General features: G+C 50.6%; 1 protein-coding gene across 2 annotated transcripts; it reads left to right on the top strand.

Moving 5' to 3' along the window:
- The first annotated feature begins 6,401 nt into the window (after positions 1–6,401).
- Positions 6,402–24,994, top strand: IL12RB1 (interleukin 12 receptor subunit beta 1). 2 transcript variants are annotated; one of them, XM_060146639.1, is made up of 16 exons: positions 6,402–6,462; positions 7,357–7,419; positions 8,338–8,455; positions 8,874–9,043; positions 10,982–11,121; positions 13,719–13,752; positions 14,227–14,349; positions 15,101–15,183; positions 16,028–16,265; positions 18,841–19,008; positions 19,699–19,833; positions 20,195–20,350; positions 21,719–21,853; positions 22,765–22,870; positions 23,178–23,259; positions 23,996–24,994. In XM_060146639.1, exons 1-16 carry the CDS (start codon positions 6,402–6,404, stop codon positions 24,359–24,361), a joined length of 2,178 nt encoding a protein of 725 aa, XP_060002622.1. In that variant the 3' UTR covers positions 24,362–24,994. The 2 variants fall into 2 exon arrangements, with proteins under 2 accessions (XP_060002622.1, XP_060002623.1); XM_060146640.1 differs by having other exon boundaries at positions 22,723–22,870.
- Positions 24,995–25,013: the final 19 nt, after the last annotated feature.

The following is a 25,013-nucleotide window of genomic DNA, read 5'->3' as shown; positions in this document are numbered from 1 at the left end:
CCTCTGCCCGCCCGCGCAGGGGCCTCACCTGGAGCCCACGGCGCCGCAGGAGGCTCGGCTCGTCCATCGCCGGCTAGTCCGCAATGCTCGCTTGCGCCCTGCCCCGTCTCAGTCTGCCAGGCCCCGCCACACCCTGCCGTTGGCCAAAGCGGTCAGCTGACGAGGCCTGACCCCGCCCCTCTCCGAGAGCCGGTCTCGAAAGGCCCGCCCCCTTCGAGCGAGTCTGCCCCGCCCTTTCAGGCCCCGCCCCACCCTTAGAGCCTAGAAGTAAACATTTTTCAATGAATCTTCCTAGAAGGGAGAGTTATCCCCATTTTGCAAAAGAGGAAACTGAGGCTCAGAAAAGTTAATCCATGTTCCCCGCCCCGGGGGGCACACAACAAGGGTGAGGCGAGTGGGGCACTCACGTCTGTGCAAAATTTAAGAAGCGCCCACAAAAAAAGTCAGTAATGAAGATACACAACATTTTAATACAATAGTTTAACAAATCGAAACGAATACAAAAATGCATGATGAGCTAGACATGAACATTTTAAATAAAAACAGGATCAGACTCTGCGCTTGCACGACCCTGCCTGCTTGCCTCACTCCAATCCTGGCCCTTGTCCCAATAAAACTTTATTTACAAGAATAGGTGGCCACTGTAGTTACCAGTTTCTTTTTTGAGGATGGCTGCCTTTGCCGAGCGCCAATTGGGCACCCAACTAAATGCCTCATGAGGACCTCCTCTCACAGGTATCTGATGATAATTGTTCAGCCTGACTTTGCAGAAGGGAAAGGGAGGCTGGGAAAAGCCCAAAGTCCCAAGATGGCACCCATATTCTCTCTTTCACTGGGACTCCCACTGTCTCTGCTGCTGCAGGGTCCCTTGGTTACCAGCTGTTCGACCTGGACATTAGAGTATGTTCTCAGATTGGAGGGAACCCTAGCTAAGGTCTCTGGCTAATCGCCTGTGAGGTATAGTAGTGTCCCACCAAGTTATGGTGGCCAGATTGAGCACATAAAAATACAGGACTCCAAGGCCAAATTTGCTTTTCTCACACACGTTTTGAAATTGACATGTAATTTACCTATCATAAAATTCACCTTTTTAAAGTGTACAATTCTGTGGTTTTTAAACATATTCACAGAGATGTGCAATCATCACCACTATCTAATTCCAGAACACTTTCATCACCCCCAAAAGAAACCCTATACCAGTGAGCAGTCACTCCCCATTCTCCCTCCCCCAGCCCCTGTTAAAGACCAATCTTTCTGTCCCTGTGGATCTGCCTGTCCTGGACATTTCACATAAATGAAATCATACAACATGTGGCCTTTTGTGTCTGGCTTCTTTCACTCAGCAAGACGTTTTCAAGATTCATCCTCGTTGCAGCAAACGCCACTACTTCATTCCTTTTTATGGCTGAATAATATTTCATTGCATGGATAGACACATTTTGTTTACTCATTCATCCATTAGTGGACGTCTGAGTTTTCCCACTTTCTGGCTATTGTGAAGAGTGCTTCTGTGAACATTCATGTACAACTTTTTGTGTGGACATATGCTTTCGATTCTCTTGGGTATATACCTAGGAGTGGAATTCCTGGGTCCTGTGGTAACTCTACATTTAAATATTCTCAAAAACTACCAGACCGTTTTCCAAAGCAGCCACTGTTATGGGTTGAATTGCATTCTCCCAAAATTCATGAGTTGAAATCCTCACCCCGAGTACCTCGGAATGTGATTGTATTTGGAGATAAGGCCTTTAAAGAGGTAATTAACGAAAATGAGGTCATGTGGGTAGATCCGAATCCAATGTGACTGGTGTCTTTATAAGAGGAGATTAGTATACAAACTTGTACAAGGGAAGTGACTATGTGAAGACACAGGGAAAAGATACCATCTTCAAGCCGTGGAGAGAGACCCTGGAAGAAATCGAACCTGCCGACACCTTGATCTTGGACTTCTAGCCTCCAAAACTATAATAAAGTAAATTTCTGTTGTTGAAATCACTCTGTGATTTCAGTCTGTGATACTTTGTTATGGTAGCTCTACCAAACTAATACAGACACCTGGTTAAATTTAATTTCACATAAACAATGAATACTTTTTCAGTATATGTCCTGTGCAATAATTGGGACATAGATATGCTAAAAAGCTATGTGTTATTTATCTGAAATTCTAATTTAACTGGATGTTGTGTGTTTTATCTGACAACCCTACAATAAATGGACTTCATCTGGAGCTTGCATACCCCAGGTGATGGTAAGCTCACACCCTACCATGGCCAACTTTCTGTCTCTGGCTAGTTCTGCCTAAAAGTTCTGTAATCCAGGCTGGGGTGCACATGTGACCTAGAGTCCTTATCCATCTCAGTCACTGTGATTGATTCAAGATGGAGGTGTGACTCAAGCTCAGTCAATCATAGTCTTCCCTGGGACTTTGGCTGGAACCCTGAGGAAAGAGAGGTTCCGTGTACCAGAGGTGGTTGGGCTGGACAGATGGGGAGCTGCTGGAGGGGAAGCCACCAGAGAGGTCTCAAATGCCTGTGATCTATCTGGAGAACTTCTTCCCAGAACCCCTTCCCAAATGACCTCTTCAAAGGGCAACAGGGAGCATTTATTGACTGACCGACTGGAGGACTGACTGAATGCAATTTTTCCACGGTGAACACCTATCCTTCAAAATCCACTTCAAATTCTCTTTGAGAAGCATCAGAGAACATTTATTGAATGAATAAATAGATTTTTTCTTGCAAACTTCTACACATCCATCAAAACCCTCCTCAAATATCTCCATGAAGAGTATCAGGGAGTGTAATCAGGGAGTGAATGAATGAGTTCTTTTCTTGGTAACCTATGTATTCTTTTTTAAAAAAATAAATACATGTACTTATTTACTTTTAAATTTTTATTTATTTATTTTTGGCTGCGTTGGGTCTTCGTTACGGTGCGCAGGCTTCTCATTGCGGTGGCTTCTCGTTGTGGAGCACGGGCTTCAGTAGTTGTGACACGCGGACTCAGTAGTTGTGGCTCACGGGCTCTAGAGTGCATGCTCAGTGGTTGTGGCACACGGGCTAAGTTGCTCTGGGACATGTGGGATCTTCCCGGGCCAGGGATCGAACCTGTGTCCCCTGCATTGGCAGGTGGATTCTTAACCACTGCACCACCAGGGAAGTCCCACCTATGTATTCTTTTTGGGGGGGGTGCGGGTGGGGCCCCACACTGCACGGCGTGCAGGATCTTAGTTCCCCGACCAGGGATCGAGCACCTGCCCCCTGCAGCGGAGGTGCGGAGTCTTAACCACTGAACCGCCAGGGAAGTTCCCCTATGTATTCTTTTTTAAAAAATCGAATTATAGGGCTTCCCTGGTGGCGCAGTGGTTGAGAGTCCGCCTGCCGATGCAAGGGACATGGGTTCGTGCCCTGGTCCGGGAAGGTCCCACATGCCGCGGAGCGGCTAGGCCCATGAGCCATGGCCGCTGAGCCTGTGTGTCCGGAGACTGTGCTCCGCAACGGGAGAGGCCACAACAGTAAGAGGCCCGCGTACCGAAAAAAAAAAAAATTGAATTATAATTGACCTACAACATTATGTTAGTTCCAGGTGCACAATATATTGATTTGATATTTCTATATCTTACAAAATGATCACCACTATGTATTCTTTAAAACATCCTCAACTGATCCTCTGGAGGCCTCAGGAAGTCCTGGTTGAGTAAATGAGAAATGTTCTTATTGGTGAAAAATGTTCTTATTAATAAATGTGTTCGTTAAATGAACTCATGGATTTTCTCCTTGCCAACTCCTACTCATCCTTCAAGATCCTCCTTAGATGACCCTCAGGGGCACCAGGTCTCCTGACCACATGGAGAGAAGCTCAGCCCTTCTCGGGCTAAAGGTTACTACCCGTCCTTCCCCCAGAAGGCGGAAGCTGAGGGGGTGGGGAAGTTCTGTGGTTCTTCCCATTACCATTTCCTGGGGAGGGGGGCCTATGACCCTATCCTTCCTGCCTCTCCCTCCCCCCAGTTTGTGGGGCATCTGAAAGTGGGACAGCTCTGGGGACATATCCCAGGTGTGCTTCTGGGGCAGCTGGGAGGGCTTCCTGGAGTAGGTGGCAGGCAGGCCAAGAGAGGTGGGAGTATAAAGATTTGGCACGGGGAAGGTGGGCTGTGGTGAACCTCAAGGTGAGCTTCCAACTGTGACTTCAAAAAGGGTAGAAACAACACCTGACAAGTGGCTGGAATCCTTCTCACACTCCTGCCGTAGCTCCTTGGGAAAAAGCTCTTGGGAAAAAGCCCAGCCCTTCAGCCCAGCACTCAAGGCCCTGGCCCCCCTTACCATCTTCATCTCTCCCATGGAGCCCCAGACCTGCCACGTTCATCTTGCTGTTCCCCAAATCATGTCCCCCGAACTTTTGCCTCTTCTGTGACCTCTGCCGGGAATGCCCTTTAATTCTACAAAGCCAGTTCAAGACCTCCTTACTCTGGGCAGCCCTCCCTGGTCCCCTGCAGGGCCCCCTTAACCTCTGCCCCTCCCTACACCCAGCCCCTGACCTCAAGGAGCTGGGGGCGTCTGTGTCCAGCTCTGCCCCACCCCCCTTGATGTTTTTCCAGTCACTGCTCTAACTTTGGGGGGATGGGAAAGAGGTGTGACAAGAGCAGAGGCCACTGCGAGCCCCCAAAGAATGATAAATCATACTGGCTGTCTGGTGGGCAGCAACCCTCTTTTATCCACACTCTAGCCCATTTGCAGATGGGGAAGCTAAGGCCTGGGAGGCCCAAATTTCGGGAGGGGGGTTGGTGGGAGGTAGGGAGTAGCCCTGGGGCATGGGTCTTACTCTGGAAGGTGCAAAGCTCAGCCCCACTGTGGAGGGTGCCCTGCCTCAGGGTTTGCATCCATGTTTTCACCTCTAGCTGGGACCCTGAGTGGTCTGGGTGTCTCTGGACTCAGTTTCTCCATCTGCAAAATAGGGCATCTGATGTAGGGGTCTCAGGATCATTGAGAGGTGGGCCATGGGTTTACCCCTATCTCCAATGGTCCCTTCTATCTTTATGTTTCTCTCCATTTGTGTCTCTGTCTCTCTCTGTCTCTGACCCTCCCCCAGGCCTCAAACCTACTCCGCCCCCTGGCCTGGCCTGGGCCCTGCTGCCTGTGAAGACTGCTCTGTGCAGGGTCACAGGGTCCCCGTCCCCACTGTGCCAGGCCTGGAACACTGCCTCTTTGTTCTGATGGCTCTGACTTCATGGCCTGCTGGGCGCCTGACCCTGGCCAGCCCAGCTGCCCCTCAGGACTGGCTCTCAGAGAATGGGCTTCCTCCTGGCCTCTTGGGCCTCAGTTTCCCCAGATGCTCTCTCCCAGGAGAGACCCTTACCCTGTTCTTTGCCCACCTGGGCTCCGAGAACATTTTTTTTTAGGTGAAAATCACATAACATAAAATTAACCATTTTAATATATACAGTTCAGTGACATTTAGAATATTCATGATATGGTACAACAATTACCTCTGTCTAGCTCCAAAACATTTTCAGCACCCCAAAATGCAGCCCCATCCCCATGAGTAGTCGCTCCCCATTCCCCTCCCCTAGTCCCTGGCAACCACTAATCTACCTTCTGTCTCTGTGGATTTGCCTGTTCCGGACATTTTATATGCATAGAATCATACAACATATGGGCTGCTGTGTCTGACTTTTTTCACTCAGTCTGTTGTTTTGGGGGTTCATCCACTTGGTAGCATGAATCAGCTCTTCTCCATGGACATTTTTGGCCTTTGTTGACAGTGCGGAGAGAGGGTCAGAAACTGAGACCACCCCCCTCCCCCCGCAACCTCTCCACCTCTGGCTGAGAAAAAGACACAGAGAAAAGACAAAGTTGAGTCTAAAGGAAGCAAGGAGACTCTTCCAGACCTGGAACCCAGGGTGCCCTGAGGCTGGAATTCGGGAAATGGGGAGGTGGACATTTTCGGAAGGCCCAGCCTACAGCAAGCACTTCATAACAATTTACTGGGAGAGTGAACTCTGACGTCTGAAGACCCTGGCCTCCCATTTAGCTCCTAAGTCTCAGAAGTGGACCAGAGAGGGCTGGAGACCTGGCCAAGGGCACAGAGCCCCAGGCCACCCATGGGGCTCTCACCCAGTGTCCAGCTTCAGTCTGGGGCCAGCAGAGAAGACCCCCCGGACCTGGGGCTCAGGGTCCAGGGCTCGGGTGTGTTTGTGGTCTGAATGAGGCCACCACGCCCAGGCTGACTTCCTGGGTTTCTTTTTCACTTTGACTTGCCCTGGGAGGGGCCACGACACCTAACTTTTTTTTCCTTTTAGTTTTTCTTGCTAAGCTTTAATGTGTTCCTGGCTGAGGACTGGGTGGCTGGGGTCTCTCCAGCAGCACAGAAGCTCGTCCGGGATTGCTACCCTCTTCGAGGACCTAATGGGGCAGGGGGTGACCAGGCTGGTCCCCCTCTTTCTCCTCCTGCTACCCCGGCAGGGCGGTGAGTCCCCTACCCTGGAGTAGTCCCCTGTGGCTCTTCTTGCCGGGGCGGGGGGCTGTGTGTGTATATGTGGAGGGCTGTGGACCCGGTTCCCAGGGTTGTTTCTGTGTCTCTGGGCCTCAGTCTTTCCCTCTATCAAATGTGAGTTGGATGATCATGGATTCTGATGTCAGACTTGGGCATCTCCCCTCCGGTCTTGATTTTGTCTTCTGTGGGGTGGGCTGAAGCTCTGAATCTTTCCCACATCCCAGAGTTTAATGAGAAATAGCTAAGGAAGGGATAAAGACCAAGTATATATATAATATATATATATATATAAAAAATAGTGTTATGTACCCAGTGTGTGTAATATACATACTCTCTCTCCATCTTGTGGAATCGAATGGGAAGGGACCCAGCCCCCAGCAGATGACTAGGTTTGGACTCTCATCCCAGCTCTGCTGTTCCATGACCTCGGGCAGCTTCTTTGTGCCTCAGTTTCCCTCTCTGTAAACTGGAGATCAGCAAGGTTTCGGGGCTTTTAGAGGTCAGGCAGGGCTGGAGACCAGCAAAAAGGAGAGGTACAGGGGACCCTGGATTGCTTTAGAGGAGCGGCCCGAGAGCTGGATGGGTGGGTGGATGGATGGATGGGTGAATGTATGGATAGATGAGTGGATGGGTGGATGGATGAATGGATGGGTAGGTGAGTGGATGGATGGGTGGGTGGGTGGGTGGAAAGATGGATGGCTGAATAGATGAGTGGATGGATGGATGGATGGATGGATGGATAGAAAGGTGGATGGGTGGGTGGGTGCAAGGATGGGAAAGTGGGCAAGTGCGTGGATGGTCACTGGGCAAGCCCCCTCCCCTGAAGTGAAAGGCTGAGACTGTCATTTCTCTTCATTGCCTTTGCAGCTGAAGCCTGTGGCACCATGGGGTGCTGTTTTCAGGATCCGCCGTATCCGGAGGCAGACTCAGGTATGGGGCAGTTCCCCATCGTGGGAGGAAGGGGTTGTACTGGGCTCTGACTGACCCATCCCAAGCAGCCACTCCCTCAGCTCCCTCCTGCCCAGCCAAAGACTGGGGTCTCAGTAGCCCCAACCCGACAGCCTGATGGCCTGTCCTCACCAAACTCAGGTGTCCTGGAGCAGTCACCTCTGTAAGCCTCATCTACTCCGTAACAGGGTCGCAGGACTGGTGTCTGTGTCCGTCCTGATTGGTCAGCATGTGGGGCTAAGCAGCTGTTAAACATTTTGAAGTTGCTCCGAGGCAAGCATTGCTGGAACATTCATGCTTGTAACAAAGTCACAAAATCTGCCGCTGGGCAAGGCGTTTCATCTATTCTTTTGTTCCAGAAATATTTACCAAGCACGTACTACGTGCAGACACAGTTCTAGACATGAAGGAATCAGCTGCGAGCCCAGCTGTCCTCCTGGGGTCACAGCCTAGTGCAGGAGGTGGACAAGAGGCACACAAATGCATATCCTGCGTACAATGACGTGCTAGGAAAAAAACAGAGCAGGGTGAGGGATGGAGAAGGAGGGGGCTACTTCAAATAGCCTAGTGCTTGAAGAGGTGACACTGAAGGAGAAATTGGAATGTCAAGATCTGGGCCAAGGACATTGCAGGCAGAGGGCATAGCACATGCAAAGGTCCTGAGGTAGGAGTGAGCCTGGTGTGTTTGAGGACCAGTGAAGAGGCTGAAGTGGCTGGAGGAGGAGGTGCAAGGGAGATGGCAGGAGACAGGCAGGAAGGGCACAGGAAGGTGCTGGAAGTCACAGCGTGTTTAGGCTGAGGTGACACCGGATTGCATAAATGTCACAAAGATTCCTCTCTGGGGTGTGTCAGTTTGGGGACCCCACCCCCCCACACTCTAATCTGTTCTCAAACCTCCAGGCTTAGCTTCGGGCCCCCGGGACCTAAACTGCTACCGGATACTCAGCAACGCTGGTTATGAATGTTCCTGGGAATATGAGGGCCCCGCAGCTGGGGTCAGCCACTTCCTGAGATGCTGGTGAGGATCCTGCCTTTGCTCCTGACCCCCTGCCTCTACTCTCAGATGTATGAGCTCAGCAGTGTCTTTGCCTCTTCCTGGGCCTCAGTTTCTCATGTCAGAAGGGAGGGCTGGGGATCTGTGTTGTGGGGTCAGCATGGGTGGGCATACAGTTTGGGCGGCAATTAGGATCCCTGTGGTCCTTCCTTCATCCTCACCCTGTGACTTATTCATCCATCTATTCATTTCTTCCTTCTCTCTGTGGCAGCCCACGTTAGGAGATTCTGGGATCCTCCAAACCCCTTAGTCCTAAGTTGATCCCTAAGAAAACACCAGGCTGGGGAGCGGCGGTGAAAGGGGAAGAAAAGGATTCTGGGATGTGATGCACATCATCTGCTGTGGCCGCTGAGACTCAGTACCGATACCCTCCTTCCCGCAGCCTCAAGCCCGGGCGCTGTTGCTACTTTGCCGCAGGCTCAGCCACCAAGCTGCAGTTCTCCGACCAGGATGGCATATCCGTGCTCCACGCTGTCACTCTCTGGGTGGAATCCCGGGCTGCCAACTGGACAGAGAAGTCCCCCAACATTACCCTGAAACTCTACAGCTCAGGTCAGCACCCTGTTCTCTTCCTCTCCACTACCACTTCCTCACCCAGAGAAGCCTCTGGTCCCCAAGCCTAGACCTGAGGGAATTCTGGGTCCCTGGCAAGGGGCTGGATACTGCCAGCTGTTTTTACATCCAACTCTGTCATGTAACCTGGCAGAGTCTTTCATGGTCCCCTAACGGATCCCCTACTGATGAACATGTAGGTAGCTTCCGGTTTCTCCTTGATACTGTAATGTGGCCAAGACCCTGTTGGGTCTTATAATTTTTTTTTTTTTTTTGCTGCATTGGGTCATCATTGCTGTGCGCGGGCTTCCTCTAGTTGCAGAGCGTGGGGGCTACTCTTCGTTGCAATGCTCTGGCTGCTCATTGTGGTGGCTTCTCTTTTTGCGGAGCACGGGCTCTAGGTGCGCAGGCTTGAGGAGTTGCAGCACATGGGCTCAGTAGTTGTGGCTCGCGGGCTCTAGAACACAGGCTCAGTAGTTGTGGCGCACGGGCTTAGTTGCTCCGCGGCATGTGGGATCTTCCCGGGCCAGGGACTGGACCCGTGTCCCCTGCATTGGCAGGCGGATTCTTAACCACTGCGTCACCAGGGAAGTCCCCCGTGTTCGGTCTTGAAAATCTGTTTTCACGAATCAATAACATAGACTTAGTTTATACTCGTTGAACTGCTACTGTGTGCCATGCTCAGTCACAGGGGACATGGGCAAGGCCAATGGAGGTCACAGCACAGGGCTGGGACAAGGGTGAGATGAATGAGGCACTCTCCTTGGCCACAAAATGTTATGGGGGTGCCAAAAAACCTCAGTAGTCATTATAAACCATAGCATGATGCAACTTTTCTTTTTTAATATTTATTTCTTTGGCTGTGCCACTCTTAGTTGTGGCATGCAGGATCTTTGTTGCCACGTGAGGGTTCTTTGTTGAAGCATGCGGGATCTTTTAGTTGCAGCATGCGTGTGGGATCTAGTTCCCTGACCAGGGATCGAACCCAGGTCCCCTGCATTGGGAGTGCGAAGTATTGACCCATGGACCACCAGGGAAGTCCCATGATGCAACATTTTTAAAAAATCAATATTAATGCAAAAAAAAAAAGCCATGACAAATCAAATATCAGATTTTTTTTTTCAGCCGCACTGCACAGCATGCAGGATCTTATTTCCCCAACCAGGGATCGAACCCACACCCCCTGCAGTGGAAGTGCAGAACCCTAACCACTGGACCGCCAGGGAATTCCCCAGAACTTCAAATAATGACAGGATCTGACCCTGTATTTGTACAACCTGCCTCACTCTCCTCACCCTAATCTCAGCCCTGTCCCTGTCTTCATGGAGCCCAGATTCATGTAGGGTGATGGACAAGGCATGATCGTTACATGATGAGATACTGCTGGGAGGTCAGGGAGGGCTCCAGCTCAAGGATGAAAAAGATCCAGTAGGAATAAAGATGGGGAAGTGTGGATACAGCAAAACAGAGGATACAGCAAGTGCAAAGGCCCTGAGCTACAATCAGGCACGGTATAACCGAGATGCAGAAAGCATGATAGATGTCTCTCCTCAGGCCAGGCTCCTTGAAGTGGGCTTAAAATGTTAGTAAGATTTCCCTAATAGTCCTTCAGAAAAAAATAGAATCAGTTAATTACCCTCTCATCAGCAATTTACAAAAGTGCCTGTCTCACCACAGCCTTGCCAGCAATGAGTATTAATATTTTAAAGACACCTTTACTGATAGAATCCTGTGTATAAATCTTAACTCTTTGACCCCAGGCTTAGATAGAACCCCAGGCTTAGATGGGACCTGTAGAGGTGTCCCTGATTCAAATTTGGGGAGCTTGGTGGTTTACTATGGGCCAGGAGGATCATGGGAAGATTTTCCAGAGTTTTCAGGACCAACAGCTCACACACATGCCGGCTTCCCCTTCCCAACCCCCAACTCTGCTTCCAGTTAAATACGACCCTCCCCCAGGAAACATCAAGGTGTCCAGGTCAGCGGGCCAGCTGCTCATGGAGTGGGAGACCCCAGCCCACCAGGATGGTGCTGAGGTACAGTTCCGGCACCGGACACCTGGCAGCCCGTGGAAGTGGGTGAGTTTATTCCCCAGATCAGGGGTTTGCACAGGCACAGGGCACCCTCACACCTCTCCCATCAGTTTTGCAATCTCTGTATCTATCACCCTTCCCACGGGGCCTCCACTCTTGCCCCATGTTTAGCCTCTGGGTCTCTCTGACATGAAGATCTGATTGTGATCTCCCTTGCTCACACACCCTCCATGGCTCCCCACTACCCTCAGTAAGTCATCCTTATCTTCAGCTGGCCCTAGTTTCCCTCACTTGCCTCATGCTTCCTCTGGCCCCTTTTTGAATGGCCATCATTCTTTGCCTATGCCCTGGATTCCCAGCCTCTTTGCCTTGGTATATGCAGTTCCTTCCACCTGCATGCCCTCCTCTGTATCTGAGCACATGTGAATCCAACCCACCTTCAGGGTCCAGCTCAAGGGCTGCCTCTTCCAGGAAACTACCTTTCCACCATTCCTCCCTCCCTCCCTCCTTTCTTTTTTTCTGTTTTTTTTTTTAAGCCGTGCTGTGTGGCATGTGGGGTCTTAGTTCCCCGACCAGGGACTGAACCCCTGCCCACTGCATTGGGAGCACAGAGTCTTAACTGGACTGCCAGGGAAGTCCCTCCTTTTTTAAATTCAGATGTAACTGACATACAAAATCATATTAGTTTCAAGTGTACAACATGATTTGATATTTGTATACATTGTGAAATCATCACCACAATAAGTCTGTTTAACCTCCGTCACCACACAGGCATGTTCCAGATTTTGCTTCTTGTAATGAGAACTTCTAAGATTTACTCTCTTAGCAACTTTCGGACAATACAGTTCAGTATTGTTAACTATAGTCACCATGCTGTACATTACATCCCCAGGACTTATTTATTTTATATTGATAACTTTATACCTTTTGACCACCTTCACCCGTTTCGCCCACACACTACCCCGCACCTCAGGCAACCACTACTCTGTTCTCTGTATCTATCAGTTTGGTTTTTTGTTTGTTTTAAATTCACTTGTAAGTGAGATCATACAGTATTTGTCTTTCTCTGTCAGACTTATTTCACTCAACATAATGCCGTCAAGGACTATCCATGTTGCAAATGGCAGGATTTCCTTTTTTTATGGCTAAATAATATTCCATTGATACATGTACCACATTTTCTTTATCCATTCATCCATCGATGGACACTAAGATTGCTTTCACATCTTGGCTGCTGTAAATAATGCTGCAGTGAACATGAAGGTGCGTGTATCTTTTCCAATTAGTGTTTTGCTTTTCTTTGGATAAATACTCAGAATTGGTATTGCTGGATGATATGGTAGCTCTATTTTTAATATTTTGAGGAACTTGCACTCGGTTTTCCGTAGTGGCTGCTGCAATTTACATCCCCACCAACAGTACACAGGGTTCCTTTTTCTCCACATCCTCGCCAACCATTGTTATCTCTTGTCTTTTTGATGATAACCATTCTGACAGGTGTGAGGTGGTATCTCGTTGTGGTTTTGATCTGCATTTCCCTGATGATGAGTGATGTTGAACACATCTTCATGTACCTGTTGGCCATCTGTATGTCTTCTTTGGACCTTCATTCATGCTTCAGCCACTCTATTCTCCCCTCTGTCCCCTGCAAGCAGGGCAAGCCTAGGCTTGCAAGAAACCTCAGCCCTGACCAAGTCCCCAAGGAGTCCCTGGTTTGGGAGAGACAGAGAACACCCACACAGCTTCTGAATTGTGGTGTCTCCCCCTCCCTCAGCCTGGGAACATCTTGAGTCCAGGGAGTTGCCTCAGTTTGGGCCCCATCTTCCCTCCAAATGTTGTGCCCCTCCCTGAGCCTCAGTTTTCCCATCAAGTGAATGGGTTCGGATCAGTCAGAGGCAGGTGACATGGGACTCCTGTTGGGGAGGGGCATCTCTTTGCTTTTTATCTCCAGCCCCCTAACACACTCTGCAGTGGACCCTCTCAGCTCCCCTTTGCAGATGAGGAAACTGAGGCTCAGGATGTCCAGGGACCTCTCAGCATCAGCCGGGGAGTGTGGGGCTAGCTGGGTCCTAAACTTGCCTCTCCTCATCCACGACACCACAAACAGATAGGTTTTGTCTCTTAAAATATTTTTTTAGGAAATTATAAAAATATAATTTTGCCTCCTAAAATAATTATTTTATTTTATTTTTTAATTTTTGGCCTCGACACACGGCTTGTGGGATCTTAGTTCTCTGACCAGGGATTGAACTCGGGCCCCGGAAGTGAACGTGCCTAACCACTGGACTGCCAGGAAACTCCCCCAAATAATGCTTTTTAAAAAAAAAACAAACTTTTTTATTTTGGAATAATCTTAGATTTTCAGAAAAGTTACAAAGAAGTACATAGAGCCTTCACCCAGCGTCCCCACAGGTTAATGGCTTTCGTTCCCAAGTCTGTCTGTCACTGGTCTCTCGCTATGAACTAAACTCCAGAGTTTATTTGGATTATCACCCACTTTTCCAAGAATGTCCTCTTTCTGTTCTCAGATCCAATCCAGGGTTCCATGTTACGTTTAGCAGAGTAATTGTTGAAAATTTCAAAAAAGCTAGAATGTTCAACATCCAAATGTAAAACAATGTATAAATATGGTCTTGTTTTAGGGCGACTGTGGACATCAGGATGATGCTGGCTTCGGTGAGAATAATAGTGACCATGACAGCGGTAGCAAGTTAGCATTAATTAGGCACCCACTGTGTGCTAGACCCAGTGCTAAATCCTCTGTAGGCTTGTTTGCGCCTCCCTGTAGTTCAGTATTGGATTATTCCCATTTCACAGGTGAGAAAACAAAGGCTTGGGCTTGTGAAGCCTTTGGCCAAGTTCACATCCCTAGTAGGTGGCCTTGCTGAGACTTGAACTCCACACAGTAGAAGAAGTGGGTGATCCTTGAGGCCCCAAGAGCGCAGGACCTGGCCTATTCTGGCTGTGTCCTCAGGGTCTGGCACATGATTAGCTCTCAATCAGTGCTTGTACACAGCTGGCACTCAATAAGTGCATGTGCACAGTTGGAGCTTAATATGTGCATGATGGCTAAGTGACCAGTGCCAAGCCCTGGGTGCTCCTGGCTTTGGGACAGCCCCTTTGCTTGATGTTCGATCTGCTTCTTCCCAGAGTCATGCCTCTGCCCCTTGGAGATGGACACGGCCCAGGAATTCCAGCTGCGGCGACGGCTGAGGCCGGGGGTCTCCGGAGGTCCCTGGAGCAGCTGGAGCAGCCCTGTGTGCATCCCCCCTGGTGAGAGCACCCTGGACCACAGGAAGGGAGACGGGCATTAGAAAGATGGTAGTAGTATTAGAAATAAGGCGGTGAGCGTTAGCGTTAAGGTGATGGATGTTAGAAATAAGGCTGCCGAAGAAATTAGGGAAAATTAGTGCAAGGTGGCAGGGCAGTGGGCAAGTTTCACTTTGTAAAATGTGGCAAATCCATAATAAAAAGAAAACATTTATCAGTCTTTCTCTCCTTCCAATTAGTTTGGTGGGTTTTGTTCTTTGAAAGCCGAACAAGGAGTTGATGGGTGCAAGTGGCTGTGTCGTGAAGGCAGATTTTTCCAAATGACACAGGAAGCTGGAGCCAGGGCAGCTCCAGAGTGGAGACGTGGCCTGAGGTGGGGGTGGGAGGGAGAGATGGGGGGAGTGACTGTCAACATTTGTCCCCCTACCCTTTGAGCTGGAGCTTCCTCCTGCCCACCCAAGTGCGTATCTGCTGGGAAACAACTCTGACGGCTGTTTTCAGATTTTTTTTTAATTGTAGTAAAAAAAGACATAATATAAAATTTGCCATTTTAACCATTTTTAGCCAGTTGCATTAAGTATATTCACACTATCATGGAGTGGATCTCCATGTTTGCAGATTTTGAAAACTACTTAACGACCCATGGAATCTCATTGGAGGGAAGGAAAAGGTCCTGGGTCCCAATCCAGGGTCTGCAGGACATTGTGAGCAAGGACGCCACCCCCAGTGTCACTGTCTTGCTGTCTCATTGCAGAAAACCCCCCACAGGCCAAGGTGAGGTTCTCGGTGGAGCAGCTCCGCCCGAATGGGAGGAGGAAGGTGACCTTCCATGAGCAGGTAATGGGACCATCGCAGGTCTGTGGGGTGGCCTGAGGACAGAGAGAAGGAGACAAGAGGCTGGAGTGGAAGTGTTTAAAAGGAGGGAGATGAGCCGTGGAGGTGGTAGGGACCGGAAGGACTGTGGGTTGAACTCTGAAGGTAATGGGGAACCATGGAGGGTGTGTGAGCAGAGGAAGGATATGGCTGGACTCAGGTGTTCACAGGCTCCCTCTGGCAGCCATTGGGGGAGCAGAGTTTGGGGGGCTCACGTGAAAGCTGGAAGGCCAGGAAGGGGTTGACTGTGCTGGTCTGGATGGGAGATGATTTTTTTGAAGTCCCCCTAACAGCTCATTAAGTACAGTCGAATGAACCCATTTTCCAGAGGAGGAAACTGAGGCGCAGAGGGGAAATCCCCTGCCTGAGTCAGGGCAAACTCACCATACATTTCAACCCCTGGCTTCACCATAATTGATTCCGCCAGGTCCCCAATGGGCTGGCACGATAAAGCTGTAGTGAAGCTCCTTCTCGTCCTAGGTTTCCTCTAATTTGAATTTCTTTACTTAGGAAAAATGTCCAGGCTCGAAGTAACTGGGTCCAAAGACAGAAACATTTTTTTTCTCTGGCTTTCAGTGGGTTTTGCCAAATTATTCCCCCCTCCCTCTGAACCAATGAGCAGTGGATGTGTCAGTTTCCCAGCAGCCTTGCCAGCACTGAGGTTTACTATTTTTTAAAAAATTTTCATACATGTCATCAGCTGTGGCCCGTGGATGAGCCTGTGCTCGTGGGCAGCATCCTGAAGTCAACCCACGGGGACGACGTGCATGTTCAGGTCCCCACAAACCATCTCTCACACTCACAACAGCTGCCCCAGCTGGAGCTTCCAGAAGGCTGCCTCGGGCCCGACTCAGGCATGGAGGTGACCTACCATGTCCACCTGCATATGCTGTCCTGCCCATGTAAGGCCAAGGCCACGAGGACTCTGCGCCTGCGGAAAAATCTCAGCCTCTCGGGTGCCGCCTATGACCTGGTTGTCTTTTCCCGGAATCGCTTTGGCCTCGGTCCCAACCAGACATGGCACATTCCTGCCTATACCCACTCAGGTGCCTTTGGCTGGGCAGTGGTGGGGGGGGGGCCTCTTGGAGCTGAGTACGTACTCGAGCCTCAGCTAGACTAGAGTGAAGCGAGCGAGGCACAAAAATGTAATGTGGTGTCTAATTTAGGAGCGTGTAAAGTAAGTATTCAAAATGCATAGCATTAAAAAATGCATAGCGCTATAGTGTAATAGTTAAAAAATTTCTCACTGGCAAACTGTGGCCCAGGCCAAACACTTGTTTTTGTAAATAAAGTTTTATTGGGACCAGGGCCAAGATCAGGATGTGGCAAGCAAGGCAGGGTCATGCAAATACAGGGTTGATCCTGTCTTTATTTAAAATCTAGACATTTTGCTCCTTTTATATACATGTATACATATATTAAATATATACATATATTTATACACAATGAAAAAATCAATGGCGATGATGTGGATAAAAGGGAACCTTCATACACTGTTGGCAGGAATGTAAATTGGTGCAGCCACTATGGAAAACAGTATGGAGATTCCTCAGAAAATTAAGACTAGAACTACCATATGATCCAGCAATTCCACTTCTGGGTATTTATCCAAAGAAAAAGAAAACATAATTGGAAAAGATATATGCACCCCTATGTTCTTTACAGCATTATTCACAATAGCCAAGATATGGAAACAACCTAAGTGCCCATCAATGGATGAATGGACAAAAAAGATGTGGTGCATGTATACAATGGAATACTACTCAGCCATAAAAAAGAATGAAATGTTGCCATTTGTGACAACATGCGTGGACCTTGAGGATATTATGCTTAGTGAAACAATTCAGCTGGAGAAAGACAAATACCCTATGATTTCACTCAGATGTGGAATAGAAAAACCAACCAACCAGCCAACCAACCAACCAAACAAACAAACAACTGACTGACTAAATAGACGGAGAAACCAAAACTAATACCTAGATATAGAGAACAGATTAGTGGTTACCAGAGGGGAAGAGGCAAGGGGAGGGGAGGGGTAAAGGGGATCAACTGTATGGTGACAGATGGAAACTAAATGTTTCATGTTGAGCACACAGTAGGGTATTCAGAAGTCAAAATATAATATTGTGCACATGAAACATTTTTATTATTATAATATTATAAACCAGTGTTACCTCAAAAAACAATCTAAAATTTAAAAATTAAGGTTTCTATGTATGTATGTAAACGTATGTATTTTATTGAGGTAAAGTTCACATATCAACATGAACCATTTTAACAAGTACAATTTGATGCCCTAATTACATTCACAATGTTGTGCAATCATCACCTCTGTCTAGTTCCAGAACCTTTTCATCATGCCCAAAAGGAGACCCCCTCCCCCTTAGCAGTCACTCCCCCTCCCCCTCCCCCAGCCCCTGACAGTCACCAATCTGCTTTCTGTCTCTGTGGATTTGCCTGCTCTGGACATTTTATAGAATCAATCATATACTATGTGACCTTTTGTGTCTGGCTTCTTTCACAGCCTGATGTCTTCAAGATTCATCCACATTGTAGCAGGCATCAGTGCTTCATTCCTTTTCATGGCTGAGTAATATTCCACTGCGTGAATGGGCCCATTTTGTTTATCTGTTTTTCCACTGACGGACATTTGAGCTGTTTCCATTGTTTTGGCAACTGTGAATAGTACTCAGTACATATTTTTAGGTTCATTTTGATTTTTTGAAAAATATTGCATTAGCAGAGTGTTGATCTCGGTGATTGAGTTCTTTGGCGCCTCCTTAATTTCATGCCCTGCTCGCTTCACCTTAGTCCTGATCCTGCTGAGCACCCAGCTGGGCTGTTAGGATGATGCCCATTTCAGAGATGAGATGACCGTGGCTCAGACAGATGAAGCCACTTGCCAGGGTGACACAGCAGCAAGTCTGTCAGCTCCTGGTCTGCTTTGGGCCATGGCCTCGCTATGTGACCTTGGGCTGGTGGCTCTCCGGCTTCGAGCCTCAGGTTTTATATCATTGGGATAATCATCGTCCCACTTTGTGGGAAAGTGGCGCCTGTAAAATGCTCGGCACTGGCCTGGCGCATACAGTCGGAACTCAATAAATGATAGCTATTGTCCCTAGAATTGGAAGCAGTACCCACCTCTCAGGTTGGTGCAGGTGACCTTGCTGTAGGGAGTGGAGAGAGGAGCCCAGGGGGCTGAGTGGGTCTGTCCTCGGGGCTCTGAGCTCTGGTCCAGCCGGGAGGCTCCTCCTCCACCACAGCCACCCACCGCTGGGCAAAGTGGGTGGTGGGTGGCCAGGCATCTGCTGGACCAGGAGATGCCCACTAGCCTGACAGGGTAGTAGTGGCAGCCTAGGGAGCACTGACTGTGGGCATCCTGGCAGGGAACCCACAGTTAAGCTGGGGGAGGACTCGATTCATTCAAACAGCCCCTGCTGTCCCCTCTGTGCTCAGCCCCCATCCTGGCAGCCCCCAGCGTAGGGAGACAGAACCAGATACAGACACTCCTGGCCCTGGGGGGTTAGAGCTTGTCAAGAGGGTGGGATGGGGCTATAGGAGCCTTGGGTTGGGGGGAGCATGAGGCAGCTATTCTGATGTGCCTCTCTTGTCTTCTTCCAGAACCAGGGGTTCTGAATATCAGTACCAGAGCCAACAGGACCACCATGCATTGGCCAGCCCGGGCCCAGGGCATGACATACTGCATTGAGTGGCAGCCCCAGGGCCAGGACGAGAGCCTTGCCACCTGCACCCTGACGGCACCCCAGGACCGGGACCCTGATGGAATGGGTACCGTAATATCGGTTGCCCTGCATCCTCCATTAGAGCTCCTGGTCAGCTCAAACCTACAGGCATCATCCTTGTGGGGTGTCTGAGGCCCAGAGAGGTCTTGCCACTTGCGCAAGGTCACACAGAGGTGGGGACAGGCCAAGACAGACCCTTCCACTCATGCAGGTCTGGTGCTTCCTGCTGGGATCCTGGGGTGTCAGGGCTCAGCCCTGGGAAAGTTGCACCCCAGCAGGTAATGAGTTTCACGTCCCAGGGTGTTTGTTAAACATTCACCCGTGCCAGGAAAGGTAGCAGCTAGCAAGATGCAGGTGGCAAATTAATGAGGCCTCTGGAGGGAAAGGGAGGGTGCCAAATGGCCCAAGCAGCCTCTCACTCTCTGACGTGGTCTTGGCCGGGGCCCCAGGAAGCCTCAGCCCCAGCCTGGGGAGCTCCCAGCCAGGGGAGACAGAGCTGGATGCAGACACCCCGGCGCCATAGAGTAGGAGCTGTGTTGGAGGGGGTGGGGACAGGTTGGGAAGGGGCGGGGATGGGGTGGCAACGGGCATGAGGACGGAATCCTGGAGGAGGGGACATTGGTGCAAGGGCTTTAAAGCATGGGTAGGAGTGCTCTAAGAGTTCCTGGCAGATGGCACAGGTGCGGAGGTGGGGACACAATCTATTTACTGGTCTGACCCTTGCTCATCCTTCCAGCAACGCACAGCTTGAGCCAAGCATCTGGGGCAATGCGGCAGGAGTGTTACCGCGTCACTATCTTTGCCTCTGCATACCCGGAGAAGCCCACCTCGTGGTCCACCGTCTTGTCCACCTTCCACTTTGGAGGCAATGGTGAGTAGCCCAAACCTGCAGGGTGGTCTCCCCAGGGGACTCGGCAGTGTCCTTGGGTATCAGGAAGGGGGAATACCATTTAGAGGCACCTACTGCCCATCAGGCCCTGGCCAGAAGCCAGACACATAGAAGTCAGCTCAGTCAACTCTTAAGATACTCCAAGAGGCATTGCACCATTATATAGTAAGAAAACTGAGGCTCAGAGAGGGGAAGTGATGACACCAAGAGTGGTGGAACTGGCAGACACAGCTGACTCTGTGGCCAAGGTTCCCTGGGTCTCTGGACAGTAGCAGGCTGGGCAGGCAGGAAGTACTCAACCAGCACCCTTGGAGCTGACTGTGGTAAAGGATGTTGGTTGCAGCCTCGGAGGCCGGGAGCCCACAACATGTGTCTGTAAAGAAACTCAGCCAGGATTCAGTGTCTGTGGACTGGACACCATCTCTGCTGAGCACCTGCCCCGGCGTCCTGAAGGAGTACATTGTGCGCTGCCAGGATGAGGCCAGCAACCAAGTATCCGGTACGTGAGGCAGCACAGGCCTGGCTGGGGGAGGAAGGGCTCTGGCCTTGAGTTCTGCCTTGCTGTGTGACCCTGGACACCTCACTGTCCCTCTCTGGGCCTTGGTTTTCACACCCATGGAACAACAGAGTTGGACTCAAGGGTCTTGACTGGCCCTTTAGACGGCAACTCCCATGGAGCAGGGATGACTTTCTCCATTCTACAGATGGGGAAACTGAGGCCTGGGAAGGGATTCACCTGCCCAAAGGTTAAACAAGCTTGGATTTGAGCTCAGTTAGGTGCCCCTTCCTGCCCCATAGGAGGGAAAGAAATGAGGATGTACAGGGCAGGTCTCACCAGGGCTGAAACGTCCTGTCATTTCCCACATTGGGAGCCTCTTCCTCCCCGCTGGGTACCATAGCCTTGGCGAGAATACAGCCTCGCCCGTCCATCTCCTGCAGCAACAGGCCAGGCCGCCAAGACCATGAGTTTATATCCTGCCTTCCCTCCTCGAGCCCAGCACAGGGGCGGGAGGGGGGGGGAGGGGGGAACGGGGGCTGCTCTGACATCAGACATAGACATTCTGCCATCAGCTTGGTCACCCTCCGTTGTTTAGAGGGGGTAAATGAGGCCAAATGGGAGTCGGGGACTTGTTCGCAGTGGCGCAGCTGGAAGCAGCCCATTTGCTGAACACCAGTTTGCCAAAAGTCAAATTGCTGAAGATTTATGCACCAAATGCCCATTTGGCCAAATGTACCAACTTCCCTGAAATTTCTTTGGAAGAATATTCCTCTTGAATATTTACAACGAATATGGATTTAGGGTTCTAGGAATTTTTCTTCTGTACGACAGCCAACAACTGTATTCTCATTTTAAAGAATTTTATGGGGTGCTTTATTTTTTAAAAATCATCCAATTCCACAGACACTTGTTGAGATCCAACTTTGTGCTGAGGTGCTGGGGACACTCGGGGAACAACTTAGACAAAGTTAACCCTGACCTTGTCCCTAAAGATGAGAAAGAGGTGAGGGAGGAAGGCATGTAGTTATCTGGCGAAAGGGTGAACCAGGCCAGGGAAACAGCCAGTGCAAAGGCCCTGAGGTTTGGGATTGAACCTGGTGCCTTTTAGGGAGCTCTGAGGAGAAGGCAGATGTGGCTGGAAAGGAGTGGCCTAGGAGCGAGTGAAGGGCAAATTGGTCAGAATTTGAGAAAAAAACAGCATCATTCACTGAATATTTTGATGAAGAATATTTTCCAAATAAGTTTGATGTGAATGGGTGCATTTAGGGAAGATTATTCAGCAAAATGTCTGTGAGCCCCTACTCCCACCCCCAGGGTGGAGCCCAGAGTAAAGGGGGTTTAGGGACACACGCTGCCTCCCGCCCACAGAGCTGTCAGTGAATGCCACAGAGACCCAGATCACCCTCCAGGGCCTGCGGGCTGCCACCGCCTACAAGGTGCAGGTTCGAGCAGACACAGCCAAGTGGCGGGGTGCCTGGAGCCAGGCCCTGCGCTTCACCGTCGGTGAGTGAGGGGGCGGGCCCGGGTACTTACCCAGCATGCACTGCCCCATCCCACATGTCAGCAAGCAGTCCCACCCTGACCCTCCAACCTTCCATGGCTCCCCATGCATCCCTCTCAGGAGAAAGTCGCAGGCTGACCTGCTCCCAACTCCTTCACCTCTGCTGCAGCTTCTCCTCATGAACCTTCTCTTACGCTGGCTTTTCCTTGCAGGCTTCTCTGTCTGGAATGTTTGGTCTCCTTGTCAAACTCCTATTCATCCTTCAAAACTCAGCTCAAAAGCTCTCTCCTCCAGGAAGCCTTCCAGGCTTCCTTCTGGGCACCCCCCCCACACTGCCCCTCCTACTTGGCCTGACGCCTTGGGAGTGTGTGTGGGTGTCTGTGTGGGCTCTGCCTCCCCCAGCCTTGGAGCTCCTGGGGAAAGGAAGGGAGCAGGGGGGCTATTTATTGAGTGAATGAATGAATACGAATGAATGAGTATCTCATCACAAACATAAGGAGGTGGGCTCCATTGTCTTGGGGTGTGTGGCAATGAGAGATTTGGAGACCAAATGATCCCTGTTCCTGCCACGGTCCCTGCCTGTTGTCCTTGTTGTGAAGTCTGGTCCCAAGAGAACCAGTGAGCCAGACTGGGTGTGCAGTGGGCTGGTCTGGGTCCAGGGGAGCAACCACACGGGCCCTACCTGCAGGCTCTCGGAGCCACAGTGTCCTGAGCACTTATTGTGTGCCAGGGCTTTATCCTGTAGTCACAGGGCAGGCGGGGTCCCACCTCACAGAGGAGGAAACTGAGGCACAGAGGGATTCACGGTATACCAGGGTCAGCAGTGAGTTGATGGAGGGCACGCCCCTCCCACTCCCTCCTCAATGAGAAGCAGGAGGTGGCTGTCCCCCAGCCCAAGCTCTTCTGCTCCCAGAAGTCCAGGTCTCTGAGTCGTCCGATTTGTCCATCTTCCTCGCATCTTTTGGGAGCTTCGTGAGCATCCTTCTCCTGGGAATCTTTGGGTACCTCGGCTTGAACAGGTAACTTGCACCCCTTCCCCCAAGATGATCTGTAATAGTGATAGTAAGAATAGTAATAACTGCTCTCCCCCAAGTAGGTTTTTATGTCCACTTTCGAGATGAGGAAACTGAGGCCCAGGCCCAGGCATCCAGCAGTGGCGACAGTGCTGGGATTTCAATCCGGGTCTGTCAGTCTCCCGTACCCCTGACCCCTTGGCCACATCCTCACTCCCCTTATTATAACCTAATGGAGATGAAAAAAAATAAGTCAGAACTATTAAAAAGTAAGAACGAGCAGAAGCACTGACCAGTTCTCCTCCCTCCCCAGGGCTGTAAGGCACCTGTGCCCGCCCCTGCCCACACCCTGTGCCAGCACTGCCGTCGAGTTCTCTGGCAGCCGGCGGAAGCAGGTAAGGGCCCCCTTTCTCATTCCAGGTCTTGTTTATTGGGTCCATATCTGGACCAGGGCTCTGAAGAGTAATGGCTATGCATTAACTCATTTTACTTTCCCCCAACCCACTGGTGCAAGAACTCCAAAAGCCTGTCCAATCTTATAGACAGGCAAATAGAAACCCAAAGGGGAACCTCGTGTAGGCCATTTACTAGTAACAGAAACAGAACTGAAGTGAGTTCCACAAAGGAACCTGATGGAAAAAACAAATCCAAGGTGGTGGGCTTCAGGCATGGCTGGATCCAGGGACTAGGACTCCATCTCTTTGTGGTGCTATCCTCCCTTCAGGCTTCTATCTCAGGCAGGCTCAGCCTTCCCCCTGTGGAAGCAGGGTATCCATTTTTCCCATTAACTGGAGCAGAATTCTCGGACATCACTGATTGGCCCAGCTTGGGTCATATGCCCATCCCTTAGCCTATCACTAGAACCAGGGGGTAGGAGTGTTCTGATTGGCTGGGCCAGGATCACATGCCAATGGCAAGAGCTGGCGTGGGGCTACTGCCCTGTCCAACCACATCAACTAAGAGAGGAGAAGGGACAATTTTCCAAAGAGAAATGGGGGGTCCTTCCAACTGACCCTTGAATTGGTCTCGGGTTTTAGAGAATTAAGCCAGAAGGGACCTGGTCCACTCCATCCTTGTGTGGATGAGAAATAGGGCCCTGCCCACAGCCTTGACCCCACCGTCCGTCTCCAGGTTTGGCAGTGGAACAGCCCGGCAGACTTCCCAGAGGAGGTGTCCCAGCAAGGGGCCCTGGTGGTGAACATATCCTGGGACAAAGGAGAGCGAACTGACGTGGACACAGCTGGGCTTCTCAAGGAGAAGATGGAGCTGCCTCTGGGTGCCCCTGAGCCAGCCCTGGACACGGAGCTGCCCTTGAAAGACAGGAAATGGGTGCAGGGATGCCCTGAGGCTGGGACTCTGGGGCCTGGCTGGAAGGACAGTCTGGAGGACAGCCCTGCCCAGGCAGCTGGACTCCCGCTGCTCCTGGGAGACCTAAGGCAGACCCCCAAATTCCGTTCCCAGGGAGAAACAGAAACATCTGTCTCCCCTTACAGATAGGAAGACCAATGATCGCAATCACGACAGTCGGTTATTAAGTACTTATTGCATACCCAGCCTGTTCTTTCTAGGCACGTGATGCCCTGAATCCCCATAGCCGCCTTGAGGTACATGGCTGTCTCATTAACCTATTTCAGTGAGCCTCAGTGAGGCTCAGAGAGGGCAAGTGGCTGGCCTGTGGCCACACAACACAGGCAGGAGTCTAACCCAGGCGGAGTGACTCAGACCCCATCCCCACTGCCCAGGCTCTGGCGTCAGTGCCCCCCACCAACACCCACTCTGTCCAGCACTGGTTGCCACATGTCCTGTGGTGGGAACCCTACAAACCGCCATGAAACGGGAGCTGCTACCCAGGGCCAGGGCCTGGCATCCATGGAGCAAGGCGCTGTTGGCCTGTTGGGGGTGTGTGGGATAGACTGGAGGGGGGCCCAAACGGTCTCAGGCTGATCCCAGGGTCCTGGGCTGGGCATCCTGTCCCAGAAGCATTGGATGGGGAATCTGGGCACAGAGTTCCCGGCTGCATTGCAGGGTCTCCAGGCTTGGAGGATCTAGGTGTGAGGAAAAGAATGGGAGCTCTAAGCATTCTGAGGGGGGGCATTGGCACCTCCCTGGCCTCAGACTCCTCCCCTATAAAATGGGGGTGAAAAAGTAA

Source organism: Lagenorhynchus albirostris, chromosome 3, assembly GCF_949774975.1.
Source record: "Lagenorhynchus albirostris chromosome 3, mLagAlb1.1, whole genome shotgun sequence".
Taxonomy (NCBI): Eukaryota; Metazoa; Chordata; class Mammalia; order Artiodactyla; family Delphinidae; genus Lagenorhynchus; species Lagenorhynchus albirostris.
Note: the sequence above shows the minus strand (reverse complement) of the source record. Positions and strands in the feature narration are given on the sequence as shown.